Source organism: Electrona antarctica (assembly GCF_951216825.1).
Source record: "Electrona antarctica genome assembly, chromosome: 12".
In the NCBI taxonomy this organism is placed as follows: domain Eukaryota; kingdom Metazoa; phylum Chordata; class Actinopteri; order Myctophiformes; family Myctophidae; genus Electrona; species Electrona antarctica.
The window spans coordinates 52072118-52089665 of record NC_136793.1 but is presented as its reverse complement, the minus strand read 5'-3'; the positions used below and the strand labels follow the sequence as shown (position 1 = coordinate 52089665).

Genomic DNA, 17548 nt, shown 5'->3' with positions numbered 1-17548 from the left:
ATTGACCTGTACTTCCCTTGAACCATACCTTTCTGCAATCTGTTAATAACATTTTCAATCAATCAACTTCCAATTCCAATTAGTTGAAGAATTTGATGACTACATGATGAGGTGATTCAGTCAGTCAGTGACTCACACTTCTAATCTCTTATGTGCTCAATGGTTTCTTCTTGAAATCTGCAAGGAAAGAATCGTCCTATGCTGGATGGTCACTCTGCCCCCCCCCCCCCCCCCCCCCCCACCCCACCCCCTCCCAATCGCCCCCCAACCCCCCTCCTCTCTCTCTCCCCCTACCAGCAGCAGGGAGCCAGACTAGAGAGAGAGAGGGCTCCAGTCTACAGTTGCGTTGCTCTGTACATTAGATGTTTTATTTTCCCCCCAGTGCAATGCAAAACAGGAAAAAAGTAGGAGCAAAAAAATGGCTAAATGTGCTGCTGGTTCGGTAGTCGGTTTGTACGAGGAGGGCTATTAAAGACTGCACTGGGAGAGTCTAAAGAACAAGGGGATGGTGGTGGGTGAGAAGAACAAGATCTGAAGAAGGATAATAGGGGACCACACAGAGGAGCTGCTAGCTGCTGTTTCGAGGCTAGCTGGGCTGGCCAGCGGGGGCAAGAAGAAATCCAGTTTTTTTTCCTCTCTCGGGGCTTGTATGTATGCTCTCCATGGGCAGGGCATTACCGGGACATATTGGACAATCTATCCTGGTTTGTGGTGTAACAACTGATCAATAAAGAACATCGATAACGCGGTGATTAATGATCCGGAGAAGAGGAGCTGGAGCTTGTTGGATCTGTAGTACTGGTCGGTCGGAGGAGTCGGACACGGAGGAAGCGAAGAAGCAGGTAGGTCGGAGAAAGGGAACAAAATAATAATATCGGATTCGCCCTCGTTGGGGGACTAATGAAAACGTCTGTGGTTGTTTTAATGGGACGTGGTTGAAAGGAAACCAGTGAAGAAAGAGACGATTGAGCCTCGGTGTAGTGAGAATGCATTCTTGTTGTGCGTATTGGCGGTGGCTAACTGCTACTAGCCTCCATTGTCACACACACAGCCCGCTAGTCTAAAATGCTAATGCTAGGCCGCCTAGGATAAATACGCCGCCAAGGAAGCGACAGTGACGTCGCGATGTACCGTCGTGAAAGTCCAGAAAATGGCTCTGCCTGCCGTGCATCTTAACGGGGCTTCCTCTACGGCGCGTGTGACATCACTGACGTACCCTCGATGTTTTCTTTTTGTATCATCCCAGGGCTAGGCTATATAATATATATATATATATAATAGCGAGTAAGTGAGCTAACAACCTGGTTTTCACGTTCCCATTTGTGATTTGTTTATTTATTGCTGGTTTCGGGGCAAAGTGGTGTGGCGGTGGACGGAGTTCAGACTCGACACCCGCTGAACGAACACGCGTTGTCTGGTTACCTTTTAGCCGCTTCGTTAGCACGCTGGTGCTAATTAGCAGGAAGCAATGGTATGCTACCCGCTGCCATTGTAAACAGTGGCGTGTAGGTAAACTCGTTAGCTGGTGGTAGCGTAATAGCTGCTTTTTACTAGTAATAACACAGGCATGGATAGCATGCAGCGGTGGTAACAACAAGGCAAGAACCCATTCAGAATGCTTCAGCATAAAGCATTCGTTTACGAGAAATACTAATAGAGAAATCAAATAAAACGGAATACAAATAATAAAGTTTAAAGGTGCCAATGCAGAGTTACTTTACTTAATTTGCAAGTTGCACATTTATTATCGGTAATAAACTGCTTCTTCAGGACTTAATTAATCGTGTTCCGCCAGCACATGCTTGATGCTCCTTCAGTATCTGTCTGTCTTTTGCAACTACCAGTTTAAGGAGTGTTTTATCTGTGTTCAGGTACCACATGTGGACAGTGGTAGTTCGTGCTTGTAGTGGTTGGTAGCAATAATTGCAATGGTAGTAAAGGCACACAGTGAAATCATATGGGTCCATTTGGTTCCATTCATACTCTTAACCTTTTCATGGAGTTTGCAAGTCACTTCACAGCCATGGTCTGTAATACATGGGCCAAGGATGGCCCCCATTATCTCAATACTGATATATATTATTGCAATTTTTTTATTTACAACTCACCCATTTTAATTACTACAGTCTATTAGTAGTTTAATTACTACTTTTTACTTTGTACTAATTTGTATTGCAGTTTTATGTCTACAGTATTTGTATCCAAGTTCATAAAGTTAATAAATGCATTTTAAATTAATGTCCATATACATGTCTGACTATTGTGGGCTATTTGAGTGATGGAGTTTACAGGATTGATTGAATACTTTATTAACAGTATGACATAAGTACAGACTCAGAGGTACAGTTATACAATGCTAAAGGATAACACAAAACAGCCCTGAGCCCTGAAGCGGGCTTCGTTCCATTGTGATCCTGTGTATTCAATTAATCAATACATAATAGAAACATGCAATACTAGAGGGTATGAGCATGTATGAAGTGAGTGGCAAGCAAATCAAGTGGCAAAGTGAGTTTAACATCGTTTAATGCAATCAGATAGGACTTTTCTGTTTGGATGTATGGGCTGTAGAGGCCAGAAAGTCGTTTTTTGCCACTCAGTCAGTAGGCATTCCTGCATAATGTCCCGGTATGATGATGATGTCACACGCATACCCTCTATACAAGAGAGATCATGCATACTAGTAGCAGTAAACGTATATTCACAGAAAAACAGTGAGGGGTTAATACATTTGGCAAGCTACAGAAGACTTGTCTAGGTGTACTACAGGGTTAGAAGACTTGTCTAGGTATACTACAGGGGAAGAAGACTTTTAGGTATACTACAGGGGAAAGTGCACGCAACAGTGTGGCCCCCTGGAGTCAAAGTTGCCCACCCTTAGCATAAGTTAATTATGTTACAGAGCTGTGGAGGGAACTGGGTGGAGTGGAGCACTTTTACACAAAGTTAGTGGCTGGTGTTTTTTGTTTTTTTGTACAAACCTCATCCTTTTTCACAAAATATTCACTTGAATTTCACTTTCACACATATTGTTGCTGACACAGGGGTTGACACTAAGGTCTCAGAGGGGCAAGTACAGGTCATGTTCTGATTGCCCAACGGTCATGCCCACTTGCTCAAAAAGTAAATTGTGATAGGTAAAAATGTAACTACTTTACTTACTTTATTGAGTTTATTCTGGGGCTGTGATCATATGGACACCTCAATGCAAAATAATAACTCAATAGTTATACAATAATGACTTATTTTAAATTCCACAGACATCTTGTGTTATGTTTATAGCGAGCTAAAGACAGTTTGCTTCCCCACTCAAACGCACTTGCCCGTCAAGCAACCTGAAAGCAAACTACACATGCCTGATCGTTTTATTTACTTGCCACAGGCAAGTTGGCAACGTTGAGTCACGTTAGTGTCAACCTTTGTGTCATATTGAAACTTTTCGCAGTAGTAGTAGTAGCAGCAGATCTGCAAGCTCAAAACGTGGTGTGAATTGACTCGTTTTGAGCATGTCGATCTGCTACTTTTTCTATTTTTGAATTTGTATCCTGAGTCCTGGATTGTGAAAAATCGCAGATCTAGCTCACACAGTGCGTCATGATGTGACACGTGAGCTTGTAGACTACTGGCTATATATTCTCTATTTTTCTTTTTAAAAGTTAGCCTTTTTTTACGTTTCACCTATAATAACATGTAGTATTACTTTGTAATCAATTTAATCGATTTGTTTAAGAATGAACTAGTCTAGACCCCAGATTGGGTTCTGGGCCCCGTATCTGATGGGTCCTTATGTGACCACAGTCCTCCCCTAACATCTATGCCAGTCAATCCGATACCACGTAATTTATCACATGATTATGATGATGATGATAAAATGTTGAATGCTTCAGTTGAGGTTTCACGACTGTTACTATTTGCATTATTACTTGTAGCTGCACTTTAACAATTGTATTATTAATGTGATTTTTATTTATTCCTAAATCAGTGGTTCTCAAACTTTTTAATTTCAAGGACTTTTGAAACGCTGGTATCGGATCGATACTCTGTATCAAGACTATCGACAGATACGCAAGTTGTGTAGGTAACGTTGTCGGGAAATAAAAAGTGGTATCGGTACAGCTCTAGTCTGATCCACAACTTACACATCCTCTCTCTCTCTCTCTCTCACCTCTCTCTTTTACCTTGTTCTCTTGCTTTCAACCTCCTCTCATCCCCTCGCTCTCCCTCCAACCTCCGCCTCCTCTCTCTCTCTCTCTCTCTCTCTCTCTCTCTCTCTCTGGTGAATCACAGTTCCCCTTGGTTGCCATGTCAACAGACAGGTGTGTAGTTTGATTTGTTGTCTACTCTTTTCACTTCCCCCGCCAGTGAGGTGAAGAGGTGCAACTGACCCTGAATTATCGTCACGATCATGCCATTTTACTTAACGTGTTAATTGTCTCTTTTAATTGCTTTAAGATGATTTAAATTGGGTTTTTTTGTGAATATATTGGAATATATAAATAAAATATTGAACAAGGCAGATATGACAAATAACTGAAATACACAAAGAATGGACTGACGTTTAATAACATTTAATATACAGTATTTGAGCTTGTAGATTGGCTCTTTCCACTATTTTTGAAAATATATGAATCTTTCAACAGGGAAACAATTATACAGACAAAATTGTGATTATCTTCTCTCCAATTTGCGATTAAGCGATTATGTAATCATTGTGACAGGCTTACCCTGAATCAGAAGCCTAATGCTTTCTGTTGAGATAGTTTATCTGGTTTATGATTTAAGTGCGAAATTGCAGAAATCATCTGTGTATTGTGTAGCTTTAGTTTGTCAGGTCTAGTAACCCAGGTCTATAACACATGCATAAATGTAAAGGTAATTAATCATATTATTTAATATAGTGTATTTTGCTCTTATTGAGCACTCATTCAGCCATATGTTGATAACCATCTTTTATTATCATTATAAACAGTCCACGGTTATTTCAGTCATGGAAGAAGACCACAGCAAGTGTATATTCTATTTCACTTCACTATAACAAAATATAGACAAACATATCATTACTGTGTGTGTGTGTGTGTGTGTGCGCGTGTGCGTGTGCGCGTGCGCGTGCGTGTGCACGCATGTGCGAGATAAATACGTTGAGCTAGATTAATCAGAACAAAGAACGGAAGTTTTTTTCCCCTTTTGTGAATACTTCCTCATGAACTTCCTGCCATAACTTTCTTCAGTATGAGAGGAGAGGAGGGGAGAAGAGATTTAGCCCCCTTATTATAACAGAGATTCCACTATATAGTGGACTTTAGTGGTGTAAATAACTAAATAAGGTCATTAATGCTGTTTTTACCCAGAACCCTGCAAAGCCGGTGTAAGGAATATCGCTCCAGCCCAAGTGTGCTTTTTCATGGCATACCGGCGTGTCATGCTGCGCAACATGACAGCATCAGTGTGTAGTGTTACACTAATGCTACAGCTGTTGGTCAATTCTGTACGTTACATGCATACAAAACGGACTGATGATGTTAGCACACTGACTGCCACAGGCAAAGAAGCTGATTTTCCTTCATCATAAACATAAAGGCTGTTTTTCTCAAATAAGAAGAGCGTGCTAATTTGCTAAAGTTGTATAGCCTAAAGTTGAAGTTGTAACAACTCTTTTGATCTACCTTTCCCATTTGCTAGCTCGCTCCCTTTCACTCTGTCCTCTTTCACACAACTTGAGATGACACATACAATAGCCTAAGCATTTACTTCACTTTTCTCACAACGTACAGACACAGTCTTATTTATGTATTGTTTATTTAGACTAGTCTTCTTCTTCTTCTTCTTCTTCTTCTTCTTCTTCTTCTTCTTCTTCTTCTTCTTCTTCTTCTTCTTCTTCTTCTTCTTCTTCTTCTTCTTCTTCTTCTTCTTCTTCTTCTTCTTCTTCTTCTTCTTCTTCTTCTTCTTCTTCTTCTTCTTCTTCTTCTTCTTCTTCTTCTTCTTCTTCTTCTTCTTCTTCTTCTTCTTCTTCTTCTTCTTCTTCTTCTTCTTCTTCTTCTTCTTCTTCTTCTTCTTCTTCTTCTTCTTCTTCTTCTTCTTCTTCTTCTTCTTCTTCTTCTTCTTCTTCTTCTTCTTCTTCTTCTTCTTCTTCTTCAAAAAAACTATTCAAGAGACTATGACTCAAACTAAAATCTAAATTTGCTGCCAAAAACAACACTGGTTGATGCCCAACATAATTTACAATGGCTGATTCGTTTGTACAACGTGCTTATTGCTTAATGTGTGATCTGAAATACAAGGATGGAGGAATAGGATACATGTGGACGGAGGATACGTATTACGTACATGTGTGAGATGCATGTGGGTTTAGGATTGTCTGGGCAGACGTTAAAGGACCACTTCACCACTTTTCAACCTATCTTCATATAATAGGTCATCACGATTCTTTTCTACTCAGTCTGTGTCTCATAGGAGGGCTGTGGGCAGTTTAGAAACCGTCTTCCAGTGACATCATCATTAGGCAGATTTTTTTTTACAAAAATGTTTAGATTTTCATTATCGCGAGAACGATGGCTTCCATTTTTGCATTGCAACTTTTCAGGACTAGAAAGCCTGCAGTTTCTATTAGCTTGGATTCCCCATCGATGATGTCACTGGAAGACGGTTTCTGAACGGCCCACAGCCCTCCTATGAGACACAGACCGAGTAGAAAAAAATTGCGCCATTCTTTCATGATTATTAGTGAGGACCTATTATATGAAGATAGGTTGAAAAGTGGTGAAGTGGTCCTTTAAAGCGCTCCAGGATCAAGCCTCTCAACATTATTCGAACTTAACACGGATGTTAATTTGAAATGTTCACAGCAAATTAATGTTACTGCACTTAGGAATTAAAGGATGATGATTCTAACTCAAAGGTGACTGAATTATTGCCTCTAGGCGGGGGGAAAGTTGAAATCATAACCATTATTTTTTTGTCAATACGAGATCACAATTAGAAACCACATATTTATTCAACAAAAAAAAAGTATTCTTCTGACAGTTTATATGTTGAACTGTCTTGATATGTAATGTTGTATGTCATAATGAGATTAGCTCGAGCCAATCAAATTAACAAGGGCATAAACAACTCCTTGGGGAGGAGTCGCATCAAGCTACAACACAGCACACTGCCCCCCCCCCCCCCCCCCCCCCACACACACACACTTTTTTACAGTAGGTGTCACAAGAGTGTAATTATATTTACAGTGTAGCTTTTGTTTCAATGAAGGCCAGTCAGGGGATGACCTCTGACGTTTGTATTATATTGACTGAAATTGTGCAATTGTTATTTCAATTAAAAGCAAATATATAATATATATTTGGAAACGATAACAATGAAAAAATCCATAGAGTAACTTCTTCGACACTAACAACGTCTATGAGGGTGGGTGAGTGTGTGTGTGTGTGTGTGTGTGTGTGTGTGTGAGCGTGAGCGTGAGTGTGTGTGTGTGTGTTCAGGAATGTGTGATCACCCCTCCCCCCTCTGCACTATAAACGGCCCCTCCCCTCTGTCTGCCCTTTAACCAAAACACACACACAGTACACTAAAACACACACAGAAGACACAATGTGCACGCAATGCGCATGTGCGATACACATGCACATTGCACACACACACGCACACCAAGACACACGTTTGACAGTGGGGGGGGGGGGTCTGTGTGTCATGTGACACTGTGTTCTGTCCAGTCAGCAGAGTTCAAGTCAGTGTTGCTTAGCAACCACCAATTAGTTCCAGGAAATAAAAGACTGGGAAGACTTCAGTCTTGTACTTCTAGTACTGGTCTGAATGTTTCCTCTGTGTAATACAAACTGTACTACTACTATTTAATCACATATGGTTGACCGGATGGTGGAGTCCCTTAGGACTGTATACTAGTGTCTTTTGTGTTTTCTGTTATCCAATATATGACAATCAAGCGTCAACTTAAATGTGTAATCGTGACAGCCCCACCCATGCAGAAACATGAAGGAACACCTCCTCCTGCTCCACAGGCAGAGAGCGGGTGGCTGCCTGGCCTGGCTGGTGGCGCCAGTGGTATGTCATTGTAGTTTGTTCCAGGGTTGGTCCAAATCTGAGGCCAATGATGGCTCTCACCAGGAGGAAACCGGTAGATTCTCCAGTCCAGAAGATGACAAATTAAATATGAGACCTTTCTTACTACTAGGGGTTGGGATCCGGAATCGGTGGAACCGGAGCCACAATTTTGTGGAACCAGGATTCTTTTCCCCCCAGAACTCGTAGAGCTAGTCTACTCGTAGAGTATGTGTGGACTTTTAATTTCAAGGACCACTATAACTGAGAGTTGCGGGTTCATTTGGTTTCATTTGTACACTCTGGTTCCATTTGTACACTCTCAAGAGTTAAATTAACATTGATTTAGCAATATAAATTGGGGGTCCCCGGTCCCAGAGATATAAAATAAATGCCATTTTAAATGGTGCGTCCGTAGACTAATGCATGTCAAACTGGGGGTGCATGTCGTCAACCTTGAAATTAAACGGGTTGGAGGCGTAAAGAAATCTTCTCTTATGGGGGTCTCTGGCATATCATTTCAAATGGGGGTCCGCGGGGCTAATTGGTGTACATGTGGGGGTCCTTGACATGAAAGAGTTTGGGAACCACTGCCCTAGTCTACGTCAGTCGTTCCCACGCTCCACGGGAACGGAATGAATGAAAGGAACGGCGCTACGGGTGGCTGCTTGGTGGCGTCCATGTTCTGTGTTGCTCTCGCCCGTTAGTTGGCCAGCGGTTCTCAACCAGTTGGTCAGGACCCCCAGGGGGGTCCCCCCATGATTTTCGGGTTCCCCAGATGACAGTGAAGTGACACAAAAATGAATATATTAATACCTACAAAAAAAGAAAAAAGGAAAAAAGGCTCTAACTGCATCAAAAGTAAGCAATAAACTTTACAATATTACGAACTGGTCAACCATTGGCCAAATTGTAAAATTATATAAGAAAGAGGACAACATTGTGAAAATAGAGTCGCTCTACAAGCTCACAACACCTTGAAGTTCTTTGCAGGGTTGGGTTGGGGGGGGGGGGAAGCTGTGAGCTAGCCTGTGACCTCTGGCTAGTTGAAACAGTCCGTTCTTTGTAGCACACGCTGTTTAATCGACGCGGTCAGAGAAGTGGATTGTGGTCGTTTACCCGACGGGAGCGTGGCTGCTTGTCCGACGTCCGTCTGTCGAAGCTTGGTGGATCATCCCGGAGAGAGAGTTTGATAAGGACACGTCCAACCTCTATCGCAGGGTTCCCCAATAGGCGGCCCGCGGGGCATTTGCGGCCCGCGGAGCGCCCCCTTGTGGCCCCTGGAAGATTTTTTTTTTTAAAAGGGCAAGGGACCTCGACCTCGCGGACTCGGCCCCCAGCCTGGCACCCTAGTCAAAATATGGCCCTTGAGGACAATTAATTGGGGAACCCTGCTCTATCGCCTTTCAGTAAGGGGATTCACAGCGTCCTAACCGCGAGCGACTGACGGTGGCGGTTTTGACTGATTGTTAATTTGATTTGCAGAGGGGAACATTTATTAACACTTTTTTTGCCGGGGAATTTTTCATAATGATATAAGCCCCGCCTTCCATTACCCCCCCAAAACGGGAGGCATAATCTTCCATTATTACCTCGCGCCGTCACATCTTACGGCCAAGCTACACCAGGCTTTTCGCGCACAAAACGCGCGCGGTTACCCTAAACGCGTGCGTTGAATTTAGGTCCAGTCCTATTTTTTTATTTTATTTTTAAACGCACGCACGCGCGAGCCGCGTTTAGGGTAAACGCGCGAGAAAAGCCTGGTGTAGCTTGGCCGTTATGTCTAGAAGCGTTTATATATTCCAAACCAGATGCCTGTCAGAAATGAGGACAGAACATCGGTGTAATGATCAAATCCATGGATTTGATTTAGAGAGATTAGAGAGTTTTGTCGGGCCGTAAACAAGGAAGTGGTTTTATTACGGTTTTATTAGGAAAGACGTGTATACACGTCCTCAGCACAACTGCCTTTGTTATTGCGTTGCGTGCCTGAACATTCTTTTTGTGTGGGTCATATTTCTTGAACATTGTTTGAGCACTCTTGAGTGACATTCTGGAACTGTCCTTTGACTGTGGGAAGACGTATGAACTTTTTTGGCATTTGGGGCTTTGAATTCAATACTGTGTGTGTGTGTGTGTGTGTGTGTGTGTGTGTGTGTGTGTGTGTGTGTGTGTGTGTGTGTGTGTGTGTGTGTGTGTGTGTGTGTGTGTGTATTTTCTTTATGGTTTTCAATGGTCTTGTGTGTTTATTGTTTGTTTGCAGGGGTCAATCTCAATATAATTATTTGTCAATCAAATAAACGAAATTGGGAGCGAGTCTGCAGCAGGTTGTAACTGCAACGGGGAGTTTGTTCCACAGTGTGGGAGCCGGGAGGGAAAACAGTCTGAGGTGTGTCGAGCAAATTTGTCCGGGTGATTTTGGGAAGGTTCAGACTTCAGACAGCTTCGCCCTGTGTTAGCTGATCTGAGGTTCCGTAGGATTGGATCACAGGCTTAGAAGGTATGGGGTTAGTGTCGTCGGTGGTGGTATTATTATTTAACCCCATTTGTCAGATTGGGACCGACAGTTACAGCAAACCGCTACAATGGTGTCCGTCTGTCAGGGCATTCCACTTTGTGGTGGCAGAGTAGTGGAACGAGACGTTTCCCATGTTTGTTCTAAATGTGGGTGGTGCCAGATCGTTGTCGCTCCCTCAGTTTTCAGTATTGAGGTCAGAGGTATTAATATACACACATGGCTGTCAAAATGCCATGGTTGTACAAAAATGAATTAAAGAGCACAAAGATATTGGTGCATGTGTACAGTTGGGTGCCACCGATATTGTCCCTTATCATTTGACCCATTTAGGCCTGACCTCAAAATTTTAAAAAATCCTTCTAAATCCTCCAGTTTTCTGAAATAAATATTTTCACGATTTTTCAAAAATAGCAGACCTACAAGCTCGTAGCGCGCCACTCGGTGGCGCGCTATGAGCTTGTAGATCTGCTATTTTTCAATAGCTAAATTATAACAATGTTTAAAACACCAAAAGGGGTTCCCGCCCAAAATGGGTTAACTATCCTTTTGCGCAGATCACGCAAAACCTCAGCAAAAAGAAAAGGACAATATCGATGGCCTCCAACTGTATATCTCTATTGTCTACCGTGCTCTAAACCACCCTAGAAACACCTATACATACGTTTGCATTGCATTATTATCACAAAGACATTAACGTATGACCGAAACCAAGTAGCGCTTAAGCTTTTACTGAAATCATTGTTGCAGATGCAACCGATACAGAACAATACGACTACTTCCTTCCTACTACATGGGTCTACAACGGCGTGAATCTCGTTTGTGTCCGAGCATACGTAGGCATGGGGCGACTGTGGCTCAGGAGGTAGAGCAGGTCGTCCAATGATCCATGGGTCGGCGGTTCGAATCCCGGCTCCTCCTGTCTACATGTCGAAGTGTCCTTGGGCAAGACACTGCACCCCAAATTGCTCCCGATGTGCTGGTTGGTAGTACCTTGCATGGCTTCCGCCGCAATCGGTGTATGAATGTGTGTGTGAATGGGTGAATGTAATGCACAATCTATGTAAAGCGCCTTGGATAAAGGCGCTATATAAATGCACCATTTACCATTTACCATTTACCATGGCTGAGGCATGGTAACGCCAACCGCCTGTCTGTGAGCGGTCTACTGACACTGCCCGACGTGCCCGTCCTGACTGTCCTCCGAGACGCCAGGTTACTCCGTGGTGAAGATTGAGAAATAAATAATAGGCTATTCCGTTTGCTTTTTGAATTATTATTGTAAATGACACAATAATCAGCACAAACACTTTATTTTAGAACACACCCAAATCAAATCATATTATGGCGTGCATGTTCAATCAATTATTCCATCAAAGCAAACGGCCTAAACAATATTAGTTTGCCTCTTCTACAAAAACAAAACGTACAAGTTGGCGTTCTCTTGCAGATACCATACTACTTGTATTATTTATTTCCCACCACGGACTGGAGTAACCTCGCACATCCACCTCGGAGGACAGTCAAGACAGGCAGTGTCAGTAGGCCAATCACAGGCAGGTGGGGCGTTACCATGCCTATGCTCGGACACAAACGGAATTCTACATAGGACCACAATGGAAACAAGTCCCCAGGACGTTTTTGAGGTATCCTTTTTGTTAAGTATTCAATCAATCAATCGATCCACCTTACGTTGTTAACTTGCCAAAAAGAACAGCTTGGCGTCCTAGCATGTGCCGCAACTTGTTTATTAGCTCTGAGATCCCTTTTCATTGGTGGTGAGGGTTTATGATAGACATGCTGTTGGCTCATCTTCATCATCCTTTTGGCCCCAAAACGATGAAAAGAACGGCATTGGGTTTATTTCCTTCTTCACCTCGGGCTGCAACGATTCATCGATTAATCGTAATCAAATCGATTATTCAATTAGTTGTCAACTAATTTAGTAATCGATTAATCGAATCGGCAACTAATCACTAGAGTTTTTTGCAATTTATCATAGGTGATGTCCCACTAAACCATAGTTTTTCCAGTGTTAAGTGTAACTAAACTAAAGAGGAGTGATCCATCTCTCTTCCCTTACAATCTGATGATAGTTGCACAGTAGCGACTGCAAAGCAAAATATGACACATAACGATTATAGTATCAAGAACAAAACATATGGCTTGAATATTTATTTTTAAATGACCTATTTGAGTTCAGAAGAGTACTGTTCCTTCTAGACTGACACATGTGTAGCTATTCTTTAATCAAATGTATGCAGTCAGAATAAGCCTAAAGACACCATGAGTTGCTTTAATTAATTTAAATTTAGTTTGTCTTTTATTTGAATAGCAGCCTAATCAGCAGCTAATCAAATGACATTTTAAATGAATTATATTTTTTGTTAGTTAGAACAAAATAACCTAAAATATATTTTTAAGGTGATAGCTAAATAATTGTCGTAATCCGATTAATCGATTCAAATAATCGGCAGATGAATCGATTATGAAAATAATCGTTAGTTGCAGCCTTACGCCCTCCCATCATCATTTACAACATATCACATTCAAAGTCCTCCAGTTTGAAGTGCTAAGTCAAGTAGTCAACAATGTGTGTCTGCGTGATATTTTTTTTTGGGGGGGGGGGTTCTATTCTACGGCAACACTCCACATCCCTGACTGGAAAACGGTAACATTTCCTTTCCTCCAGCTTCTATTTTGCTCTGGTTGTAAGGAGGAGGACAAAGAGGTCTGACCGGATGGAGAGATGGAGAGTGGAGGTGAAGGAGAGATTGAGGGGAAAAGCTGTGTAGGTGGAGAGAGAGGAGAGGGACGAGGAGAAGAGAAATGGAGAGCGAACCATACCAATAATAAAGAATGAATATAATTATGAAGGATAGAGGAGAGGGGGGCCACTGTGTGCGTGCGTGCGTGTGTGTGTGTGTGTGTGTGTGGCGCACACAAGTCTATTTATAGCTGTATCTCCTCTAAGCACATAGGAATCTGGGAGACACACACAGTACACTGTGCGGTAAGGAAGAAGACAAAGAAAAACAGAAACACCAATACATTTCAATGTGTTCCGGTACATTCCAGTACATTTCAGTATGTTCCAGTATGTTCCAGTACATTCCAGTATATTTCCAGTATGTTCCAGTTCATTCCAGTACATAGTGTGTCCCTGTAGGAGACATGTTGGCAGTGCTACAGATGGGAGCGGGCATAGCCATCTTTATATAAACTTCACTTGTGTAGTATTGGTGGCTAGCCGTGCACATCTCATATGCCAGACGGACAGTATACATCTGATTTAGCCTGGAAGAACGATTGCTCTGCGATTTGTACTTTACAATAATAGCATAGTTATCAACTTGCCGCTGACAGATTAGAAGAATATTTAGGCACTTGCCCTGCTTGTAGCATGCACAATACATATCTTGTACATCAGCAATTTTAGAAAATCTTATCAGAAGAAATATCAAAAATGGTGAATAATTTATATATATTTTTTGTGTGTCAGTACTGATCTACAATGACCTTAAAGGGATAGTTCAGATTTTTTTTTTAAATTTAAGCTGTATGAAATACTTGCCATTAATGCATTAAAATAAATTTCCGTTCAATTTTGACCCCTCTATCACACGGAACTATGCTTTTTGTGTCCGCCCAAAAAATAGTTCCATGTGATAGAGGGGTTGAACGAAGGTTGCGCTAATATTTTAGAAATAGGTCAACAATACAAATTACGTTAGTTTTGTGAATTAATTTACTTTCACTGCGTGGCCCCCAATGCTGCCCCCCATAAAATGACCGGAACTACTAAATATTGACCAAAAACCAGAGCAGAACTCCCACCACGGGACTCTGGCAATCAATTAATACAGTTGCAACCGCTATATAAATGGCAAGTATTTCATACAGCTTAAGTTAAAAAAAATCTGAACTATCCCTTTAACATGTGACCGTACAAAGGCATGATGACCCACAACTCTGCCTTGCTCATAGGAAAAGGAATGTAAAGTTGAACCTTCATGTTCTTCTTTGCTCCTAGAGTCAATAATTGAAATCATGTCTTGTTAATGTGTGTGTGTGTGTAGGCTGTCATCCGTCGGAGGAGTTTGGGGTCACTCGCCCTCTCACCATGAACCCCCTCAACCAGATGAAGACAAATCACAGGTATGTGCATAATGCGCTCACAAGAGGGTAGTTGCGATCCTTTTTAGGATTTAATTGATTCCGGTTCCGTTAAAAACCCGGAAGAGACGCCTGGACTAGGCGTTCCTTGAAGTGTGCTTACACCCTAAGTGTGTGTTTTGTTTTGTTCTCAGTGACGGTTCGTACCCTTATGACCCCTCCTCCTGGCAACAGCAGAGCAATCAGCCAACCGGATCCCTCTCCGTGGTAACCACCGTCTGGGGCGTGACCAATCCCTCGGCCAGCCAGGTATGACATCACCTAGGAGGAAATCCTTTTTGAGGGGCGCTAGCCCCTCCTATGTCCAGCTTTAAGGGTCTGTGTAAACGCAAACATTGAAGACAAAAGTGTGTGTAAACACAAACATTGAAGACAAAAGTGAGAATGCAAGTTGTGATTGTGATGTTTGAGGGGGGTGTGTGTGTGTGTGTGTGTGTGTGTGTGTGTGTGTGTGTGTGTGTGTGTGTGTGTGTGTGTGTGTGTGTGTGTGTGTGTGTGTGTGTGTGTGTGTGTGTGTGTGTGTGTGTGTGTGTGTGTGTGTGTGTGTGTGTGTGTGTGTGTGTGTGTGTGCACGTGCACAAACTTTGTCCTAACACAAACATTAAATGCCATTGACAATGAATGGACAATTTTTAGTGTTTGTGTAAACACAAACATTGCATAACAAATGTATCTTTGTCTCTCTCTCTCTCTCTCTCTCTCTCTCTCTCTCTGTGTCCTCTCTCCCAGGGTCTGATGGGCCCAGGTTCTAGTGGAGGTTCCATGATGCCTGGCCAAGGGGCTCCAGGTATGGGTGGAGGTCCAGGCGGTTACATGGGCCAACAGGGCTACCCAGAGCCCAACAAGAGCTACCTCAGCCAGGCCATGTACCCCAGAAACACTGGGGGGTACCCTGGAAATACACCCTATGGAGGGAGGTACGTATGCAAAGCGAGAGGCGGAGGAGAGAGAGAGAGAGAGACGGTGATGGCATGGAGGATGGATGGATGGATGGATTAATTTATTGTAACAGTGAGAGGCTAAATCTCATCTAATGGTGGTCCGTGTCTCAAACGCCTTGATACAAAAAGGGTTGGGAAAAAACACTGGATTAACACGGAGATTGATCGGACCACCATTAGGACGGAGATTGATCAAAAGGACGGAGGTTATTGATATCAAAACCGATCGCATCGCTCCACAGGCCGGGAGCGTCTGTCGCGCAACATTCGATGTCATTTTCCGGTTGGGACGTCATCGAAAATGTTTCCCCCCCCTAAATCTAAATCATTCCGTCCAATTCTAAGCAAAGAATATGTCTTAGACGGCCCACCGCGGTCCCGTCGCTAGTCGCGTTAGACTACCTCCCGTCGTTGTCGATCGCCTCGAGAGTGTTTTGGCTACATCTAGCTACTTCAGCCACATCCGGGATAATGGATTAAATAACCCCAGGCGTTCGGGGTGTTAACCCATTTTGGGGCGGGAACCCCTTTTGGTGTTAGCATTATGTTATGCTTTAGCTATTGAAAAATAGCAGATCTACAAGCTCATAGCGCGCCACCGAGTGGCGCGCTACGAGCTTGTAGGTCTGCTATTTTTGAAGAATCGTGAAAATATTTATTTCAGAAAACAGGAGGATTTAGAAAAAAAAATGTTTTATTTCGAGGTCAGGCCTAAATGGGTTAATTGATTGTTTCAATGTTTTGTCCTGACAGTTACCAGTCCAGTGGAGTTGGTAACCGTGGTGACTTCACCCAGGCGGCAGCAGCCGCAGCGGTCGCTGCAGCAGCAGCCGCCACCGCCACCGCCACGGCCACGGCGACGGTCGCTGCCATCCAGGAGAAACACAACCAGGAGATGAACTATGGACAGGTGAGCGTCCATCCACAGTTCTCTGCTATAGAGCGTCGCAGTCCTGCCGAGGCACCCAGAAGAGAATTTCCCATGCATTTTTCCCATAGACGTTTCGAAAAGTATTTATTTAAAGACCTGTAGGCCTCGGACAAAGCAAACTCGGGTCGTGACAAATCATGACACAAAACACATGTTGTTTTGGGCTGAAAAAGGGCAGGGTACGACACGTTTTTTGTTGTTTTTCTTCTTTGCAACGCTCTATAAGAGCTGGTCAAACATTGGCCTAATTGTCAAATATTCGGCTATTTTCACGATATTTATCTGTGGAACTGAGGCATGAGGGGTCCCCAGTTCAAATATGATTATTTTGGGGGGTCTCCAGTTTGAATATGATTATTTTGGGGGGGTCCCCCGTTCAATCGTGATTATTTTGGGGGGGTCCCCCGTTCAATCATGATTATTTTAGGCGGGGTTAGGTGGTTTCTCCCTGACAGCAGAGATATAATAATATATACATGGCAATACTAAAAGAGCTATTTATTTGTTTTTGGTAAAAAAAAAATAAAAAAAAATCTGCCTGGCTGGTTGTTCTAGTTTGTTCCTGTTTGTCTGTCTGTGTTTTATCATGTGTGCATTTGTTTTACATCTCCGTTCCTTCCAGATGGGTGGACCTCAGGGCTATAACCAGCAGTTCATGACCCACGCTGGCCCCCGGGGACCTCATGGCATGGGTCCAGGAAGCATGGGCCCCGGCCCCGGTAGTAGGGGGCCCCCCTCCATGGGCCCCATGTACGGCCCTGGTGGGGGAGGCCAGAGAATGGCCCAGCACCCAAACTATGGCCCTGGACCCCAGCAAGGCCCCCTGCGGCCCCCGCAGGGCCTCAAGCGACCCTACAACTCGGAGGTAACACTGAAATCCAAATTTTTGATTAATTACTGTGGTCAAATCAACCAATATCGATATTGCAA

The 17548-nt window shown here is 43.0% G+C and overlaps 1 protein-coding gene across 1 annotated transcript in view; it reads left to right on the top strand.

The window, feature by feature from the left end:
- Nucleotides 1–397: 397 nt before the first annotated feature.
- zmiz2 (zinc finger, MIZ-type containing 2) overlaps nt 398–17548 on the top strand; it is a 44326-nt gene continuing 27175 nt past the window's right edge. Inside the window, exons 1-6 of the mRNA XM_079515655.1 lie at nt 398–842; nt 14650–14728; nt 14881–14995; nt 15476–15663; nt 16441–16597; nt 17241–17483. Of these exons, the coding sequence (XP_079371781.1) occupies nt 14694–14728; nt 14881–14995; nt 15476–15663; nt 16441–16597; nt 17241–17483 (738 nt within the window). The 5' untranslated portion in view covers nt 398–842; nt 14650–14693. The remainder of the gene's footprint in view (nt 843–14649; nt 14729–14880; nt 14996–15475; nt 15664–16440; nt 16598–17240; nt 17484–17548) is intronic.